The sequence below is a fragment of the Rhinoraja longicauda genome, chromosome 1, assembly GCF_053455715.1.
Source record: "Rhinoraja longicauda isolate Sanriku21f chromosome 1, sRhiLon1.1, whole genome shotgun sequence".
NCBI lineage: Eukaryota > Metazoa > Chordata > Chondrichthyes > Rajiformes > Arhynchobatidae > Rhinoraja > Rhinoraja longicauda.
The window spans coordinates 120,354,142-120,361,985 of NC_135953.1; the positions used below are offsets into that span (position 1 = coordinate 120,354,142).

Consider the following 7,844-nt stretch of genomic DNA (forward strand, 5'->3'; position numbering starts at 1 on the left):
ATCATCCAACAAGGATTGAAGGCGAAATGCAGTTGGAGACGCACAACACACAACAGAAAATCCAATAATTTTTATCATTCTGTGTTCCAACAGGATGTGTGTGTTCTGCCTATGCTTAAAATACATAATTTCCATTCTGGACATTTTAACGTAAGCATCTCTTGTACTTACTAAGTTCCAACATGAGTGGTCAGAAATGAATCTCTGGAAGGATTTGAACATGAGAAATTTCAATGTATTCTACTCCCTGTAAGCAAATACTATTTATTTGACCATGACCATTTGATATTAATTATGTCACTCGCTGATGCACAAAATGATAAAAACAATATCATTTTGGATATCAAGTCGTCCACATTTGAAGAAATATAGGTGTTCACACTAATCAGCTGATCCAACCAAAGCAACAAACATGCTATTTTAAAACACAGGAATAAAATATTATTAATTTGTTGTCAATACAGGAAAATAAATCTGTCAATTAAAGTAAGTTGGCTAATATTTGAGGTCTTTTTATTTAAAGAATGATATGTATATACATTCATTGAACTTCACAGATCCTAAGTTCTAATGGAGAACATCACTCAATAATGCAACCATGTTAAACTATAAAAGGAACATCCATCTTATGCTAGAGTCACAGAATAATACTACACGGCTTAGTGTATTTTATAAAGGGAATGCTAACAATATTTTTATTTATTCTAATAATCAGTATACTGTAGAATCAAATGCAAAGGTCAAAGATACTACAAAAAAAACCAGATGCAGTGAGTTGGGAAGTTCCAAAACTCCATTTTGGAACAAGATGAAAGATTTAGATTTTGCCAAGCAACGCTCATAGCTGCACTCACTATTCAAATACCCAATTAATCCATACTTACCCTAAGTACATACAGAAAGATCTACTTCCTGGACAAAAGTCTTGTACACTCAATGGACAATGTCCTGTGCATTGTCACGATCCCGAGAGACTTAAGTAGGTCTGAAGAAGGACAGCACTTTTGGTATAGCCTCATAGCTCCAGCGACGTGGATTGAATCCTGAACTAGTCTTCTTTGTGGAGTTAGTATGTTCTCTCTTGACAACATGGGTTTCCTCTGGATGTTCTGGTTTCCTACCAATTGGCCAAGATGAATTGGTTTGTAGGCTAATTAGCAACTATAAATTTCCCTTAGTGTTTAGATGTGCTAGAACCTTGAGGGAGTTGAGGGGAATGTTTAATCATTGAAAACATTAATCTAAGGCAGCACAGTGACAGATTCACTGGGAGTAACCTATCAGCAAGTCCAGGACGTCTACATTTAGATACTCTTGCAAAGTATTGCTTGCACTTAAATGGATGAATGCTATTAGTTTGATGCAAAATTTCCTGCAAAATGTAACATCAATAGTAGTCAACCTGTGGATAGCCTTTTTTTTTCCAGTCATCAAGATCCAAATTAAACTGCATTCACAAAACGATCTGCTCAAATGGATATAAATGAGTTAAGGAAATTGACTTTTCTATCAGCTGTGGAAGTTTTAGCTTGGCTACCTGTGATGATTTCAGCATCTGCTTGCAGTACCAGTAGCACTAAATTCAAAGCCCTTCGCCAGGCTTCAAGCTTGATAGTGACATTATCATGGACATTGTACTCCAAGCAATCTTCATTTAGTTCAGTAAAATCAGATGTACCAGGCATAACAAGATTCATGTCCATCCCTGGAACCTCTGAAATGATAGGAAATAACCGAACATTGTTGCAAAGGCACTTCTGCACTTCTGTCAAAGCATCCAATGGTGTTATATACATGCCTGTATTAAACAAGGCAGCCACAAGATATTCAGTTAGGCCATCGGCCAAAGACTGTAAGACTTGTGATCTATACAGTATTGTTGTGTCTACAAAGCATGAAGAACAATGTGCATCAATTCCTGGTTTTAAAATCTTTGCTTCTAATATTAGCTGCTTTAGATGATGGAGGCATAAAAGCTCAGTGGTCCCTGCACCGGGGAAGATTTGTCTCTCACGAAGGGCATTGTTTAAACGATATACACAATTCCAGAATTGGTCTTCCATTGTCTGCAGCTTACAACTTAAAGGACTACAAAGTACTATTGTAATTGCTGAGGTCTTAAATGTATTTATCTGCACAGCAACTCTATCTTCCAGGTTTGGTGCATTATTAGTTTTCCAGAAACACAAATGTGCTCCTGTTCCCACACAATTTTCATTTACTTGTGTAACGTAACTTACAGTGATAGCTCCCATAGCCTCCGCAAAGTTATGAATCACAGAGTCTTTCACTTCTTGAATTATCAAAATATTTTCTTTCATACACTTATCCATTAAACATGGAGATGTTATTCCCTTTACTAAAATCAAATTAACGTTAAATTTATGAAGTATATCCACTGCTGTATCTAACCATTCTTCTTCCAAACTTTTAGAAACATCCTTAACTGCTTGTGTAACCACAGTAACATTTGAAATTTTATTGAAGCCAGGATGATGGTACTTATCAGTCAAATCTCCATTTATGACTATAGTATGCAAGGGCAAATTTGCCAGATATTTGACAATTATGGATTGCTCTCCCGAGACTAATGCAATGAAACCTGGACTAACACAGGAATAGAACTCACTCAGTCCAGGAAAGAAATATATAACTAACTTCCCAACATCCAATTCAGGGAGACCTCTGCAAAAAACATTTTCTGCTCCAAAATGTCGAGTCTGAATTTTATAGGTTTCTATTGCCAATTGCATCATCTGCTTATTTCCATGGCTCAAGGATAAAGCCAATGCTGTAAAAATTTCATAGTCAGTTGTAGATACAAATGAATCATTTTGGCAATTACTTGATGAATCCAGTATGGTTTCCTCTTGTTTCTGGCTTTCAGGAGTAGTGAAGTGCCGGCTCATCTTTACCTTTGATTTTGATTGTTTGTGCATTGAGGTTTCTCTACCTCGGCTTGATGAGGCACTGGCAATAATATGACTAGAAAAACACCCCGTAGAGGCTCTTTCATTGTTTTCTGTGGAACTGCCTTGAATTGATGTTGTTGACTGAGTTGATACCGTTACTACTTCATTTGGAGGCACAATAGAGCTATTCAAGGTACATGATTTACTTGTTTCTGGATTCTGTTTACAGCATGACCTTTTTAAAATGCTATCAATGGATATCTGATGTGACTTTAGTACCTCAAAACAATGTTCCAGTGCTTCATACATCACAGATACTATGAATGGAATGGGAATGTCTTGCTTTAAACAATTTAGAGCAGCTTTACTCCAAGATCCAGCAAGAAAGAGAAGGGTGGTTGTACCCGATTTGTATTGCTTATGATGTGCCTGTACGGCTTCATTCAACAACTGCCCAACTGGACAATCCAGCTGTAGATTCTCCAGAAGTCTGAATGCAGAACAAATCACAGCTGTTTCGCCAGTGGTGTCATCCACAATGAATTTGTAGCATTTTTTAAAGCCAAGCAATGTTCTGCCAGATGCCGCCAGCGCAGAGATCTGCTCCAACCCCAAGTGTGATTTCCTGTTTAGGAACCTGCATTGCATTCCAAAAGGCTGCTAAAAGAGAAAGTCAAAAATACTTAGCAGTATTGAAATCATGTTGTAAATTCAATAATAATCTTTAAAATGCTAATCTTTGCTGTAATTCTGTGCTTCTGTGCTCGGCCCTCTTTGACTTTTCTCCACTCAGTGCTCTGTTGGGTAATACCATCAGAAAGTATAAGAGGTTCCATGTTTGCAAGGTTTATACTGAACTTGGTTCTATTCCACCAACATCCCCGACGCATTCCAAGATAAACTATTTTGCACTCAGCATGTCTGTGAAAAATTACTTAAAGCTAATAAACTTTAATACTGTATAATTTACCTACTAAAAGACCATTTATTTCAACCACCACCTGCCACTGCTCCTCTGTTATCCAAGTCCTCATCGACATTGTGCCCACCATTATACTTGACTATCTAATACACTCCTGCCCAAATGTCCTCATTCTAAGTTATAACCTTGTCATCTAGAACTCTGGTTTTCACATTTTAATTTGGTCATGCTCACCCATTGTCATAAAATCTTCACCTCCCTTTAATTTTATTTTCATGAAATGCCCCATCTACAGTCCTAAAACTTTCCTTATGCTTAATTGTGGAATCCCTGAATTCAATCATTCCACGTCTCCATATCTTCAGCTATCAAAGTCCTAAATTCTGATATTAAACCCCAGAAGCATTCTTTCTCTCTTTTCTCTTATAAATCTACTTATTTACTCATCATAAGACTTTGTGCCAATACTGTAGCTTTGAAATGATAAAAAATATTAATTACTTAAACCATATGGTCATAATATCCAAAATAAAGTGAGAAAAACAGAGGTGATATTCTGCAGTGTGCAACCAGTGCAAAGTAGATAAATGAAATCTGACTATAGAAAGCATATGATGCTAATAATGTGAAAATTACATGTAACAACGTGTTTATAAAAAGTAGCAAATGGTCTGAAGAAGGGTCTCGACCCGAAACGTCACACATTCCTTCTCTCCAGAGATGCTGCCTGTCCCGCTGAGTTACTCCAGCTTTTTGTGTCTATCTTCAGTCTGGATTATTCTACTGGAGATGAAAAAATGGATTGCAATGGACTGCAACAAATGTGATAATAGAAATAGAATCCATATAAATTGAGATAAAGGATAAAATGATTCACATTACTATGAATTATCTATAGACTACTCAATTGTGAAAAGGATAATGCATCCAACTGGATTCATCATGACGACTGAAATTGAGGATATCAATCATCGCAACAAAACCAGCAAATGTTGGGCATTTGGATTTTTTTTACATTGAATAAGTAACTCCTTATTTATCCAGTTCATTAAAGACATAATAAAAAAAAGAATCTGACTAAAGAGAATACCTTGCACTTAGATCCTGTTATTTGTATGGTAAAACAGCCAAACATCCCAGGGCACTTAACAGGAATAATTTCAATAAAACCACACGATATCACAACAAATGACCAATTAACCTTATTGTTTTGTCCAAGTAGAGAGGGAATTGCAAAGCTTTCCATAAAGGCAGCCGAAAGCATTAGCTCCATAAATAGAGAGATTACATTTGAGAAAATGCAAGATTGCAGATCTAGAGACAAGTATATCAAAGGTTAATAAGAGAGGTGGAGATTAGAAAAGAAAGAGCACTAGAGGAATCTAAAACAATGATACGGATATTTTAAAAATAATGCATCGACAGATTACTAGCAAGTAAAAAGTAAAGTGGTAGATGAAAAGCCAATCAGGAGAGTTTTCGAATAATTATGAAGAGAGCTAACAAATGCGAGGATAAAAAATTTAGATAAAGATAGTTAAAATCAGATGACATGACAGAAATGGGGAGCATTTGTGATATATAGCTTGAAGCACTTTTTAAAATCAGGACACCAAGGTCATAATATGCAACTCTTCAAACCTGGCTCACACCTACTGTACTTATCCTGGGCCTTTATTCCAACCATCTGCCCCCTCCCCCCTCCGTCCTGCCATGCTTTGTCCTGGCCTTTTCTTCTCCCCCCCCCCTCTACAATCAGTCTGAAGAAGGGTCTCGACACGAAACGTCATCTATGCACGTTCTCCAGAGATGGTGCCTGACCTGCTTTGTTACTCCAGCACTTGCATATATAAACCAGCATCTGGAGTTTTTTTGTTTTTACTTGCAGATGGTCTTGTTCATTTCAAAGGCCAGAGATCGAAAGTGGTGGCAAGAGACCAGCATTTATGGCTGTGCTCAAAGCTAGTGAGTAGTCAACCTTGAATTTGAGACAATATTTGCTTATCTGGTATTGTATGTCAAACAAGATGCATGAGAAATGGTTTATGTTGGAAAGTCAAGGGGTTATTGGTGGAATAGAACCAAATCAAAGCAGTGCAAATATGGAACTTCTTCTGCTTTCTGATGATGTTACCAAAGGATAGTCAGGGAGGGCAAAGGACAGATTCCTGGTGACTCCAGGGGCAACAATGCTGGCAACTCTCTGGCTTCAATCAGGGAGAAGATATAAAACCCAGCTGGATTATGAAGAGGTTTTGAAACCGCTAAGTTTCAAAAATAAATATTAACCTTGGCTGATTTGTTTTGTTGCAGTGATGAATACTTGATCAACATATTACACAGAATCATGCAACATATTTGAAAGATAATATTTTCAATAATGTGAGAGAGAATAGAGTGGTGGTTTGTAAGGATAAAGAGAAGAATGGGATTTTGCCAAGATGGTTATCAATTTGAAGTAGTGGGAGGAGAGGGACACAATACTCAAGGAAAGCAAAGTTGTAACAATATCTGCAAGGGATTAGGAGGAAAGCGAAATGATCAAAATAAACCCCAAAATAATTGTTTTATGAGACTTAAGAGTGAATAAGTCAGGAGGTTAGATAGAATCTGGAGGTAAATGAATTCAGGGCTAGGGCAATACGGAACAAATGGAAATATGACTTCCTACATGGGAGGAAAAGAGACAATCGAATGAATGGTCTTAAAATGTGTGACAAAAAACATTTTCTCTCACTTCACTCATTCAATGTGACAGTGAAAAGACTGTCAAAATGCTGTAAGGACTTGAAAATGGCATTAAAACCTGGCGACACTTGTATACTATATCAATGTATGTCTCAATTAGAAAGAGTGCATCAATGATTCACCAGGTTGTTGCCTGAAACAGAGGGTTTTACATAAAGATAAATTAGATATGTTGGGCTTGTTCTCATCACGGATGAGATCACTTGAATGAATGTATTAGAGTCAGGGGAAGCTGAGGGCTGATCTTAGAGGTTTATAAAATTATGAGGAGTTTTTTTCCGAGGGTGGAGGACTCTTAAAATAGAGAGCGAAGAATTAAGGTGAGAAGGGAGAAGTTTAATGGAGATCCGAGGACCAAGTATCTCCTCGCTTACATGGAAGAATTCCCTGGGACGATGGTAGAGGCACTTACAATTACAGCGTTTAAATAACATTTGGATAGGAAAAGAGGGTTGCTGGCAAATGGGATTACTGTAGACGAGGAGGCGCCCATGCCCCACAACTCTTTTGATTAATCCGTGCTGTACAACTCTTTTGATTAATCCACGATTGTGTCCACTTCTGGCTCTGATCAAGTGGTCTCATCCGTGAATAGATGACTCTTTTAAGGAAATTGGGCGGGGCTTTTAGCGCAGAAGATTGGGTCTTCCACGTCTGAGTGACAAACATGGAGTAAAGCATTTGACAGCCATAAGATTTAAGTTGAATGGAGATACAAGAAACTGCAGACACTGGATCCGGCGTAGAACACAAAGTGCCGGAGTATCTCAGCGGTCCAGGCAGCATCTCTGGAGAGAATGGACAGGCGACAAGTTCTGTTTTCCCCCAACGGGAATTTGGGGGAGCAATTAAACCCGGATCCTTCCTACACATGTGGACCCCCCTCCCTGCTGATTGCAAATGCTGCGTCTGATACACTCTCGCTGATCTACTACAACAAGCAATCTGTATTGTGGGGTGGATCGGCGCTCTGCTCCGGCAGGTTGCACGGACCACAGGCACCATCTGTTTACCTTTGTGTCCATTACCTGCTCCATCAGCCGCGATGCCTTCAGCCCTGAGCCGCCAGCAAGCGCCCTGTTTGGGGAGAACCGCCGCTTTAAAAGACGGAAATGACGGCGAATAAGCTTTTATTATACACAGCCAATGTATAATAGACCATTAATGATCGAAGTAGCAACCTGACATTTTGGCGAGGTTGGTCTGCAGCGTGTTTTTGTGCGGCGGTTGGCGGCAGTTTGCGCGGGTTGCTGCGAGACGGG

The 7,844-nt window shown here is 38.5% G+C and overlaps 1 protein-coding gene across 2 annotated transcripts; it reads right to left on the bottom strand.

Moving 5' to 3' along the window:
* Positions 1-516: 516 nt before the first annotated feature.
* bbs12 (Bardet-Biedl syndrome 12) lies at positions 517-7,777 on the bottom strand. Of its 2 annotated transcripts, none has more exons than XM_078412089.1 (2): positions 7,611-7,777; positions 517-3,572 (listed from the first exon to the last, which is right to left on the bottom strand). In XM_078412089.1, exons 1-2 carry the CDS (start codon positions 7,617-7,619, stop codon positions 1,470-1,472), a joined length of 2,112 nt encoding a protein of 703 aa, XP_078268215.1. In that variant the 5' UTR covers positions 7,620-7,777; the 3' UTR covers positions 517-1,469. The 2 variants fall into 2 exon arrangements, with proteins under 2 accessions (XP_078268215.1, XP_078268210.1); XM_078412084.1 differs by having other exon boundaries at positions 7,596-7,777.
* Positions 7,778-7,844: the final 67 nt, after the last annotated feature.

Excerpts from the sequence above, each read along its gene's own strand:
- bbs12 (XM_078412084.1), bottom strand. The coding sequence starts at position 7,619 with ATGGAGCAGGTAATGGACACAAAG. Across the intron at positions 3,573-7,595 it reads AGCAGGTAATGGACACAAAG|CAGCCTTTTGGAATGCAATG; the intron begins GTAAACAGATGG and ends TTTCTCTTTTAG.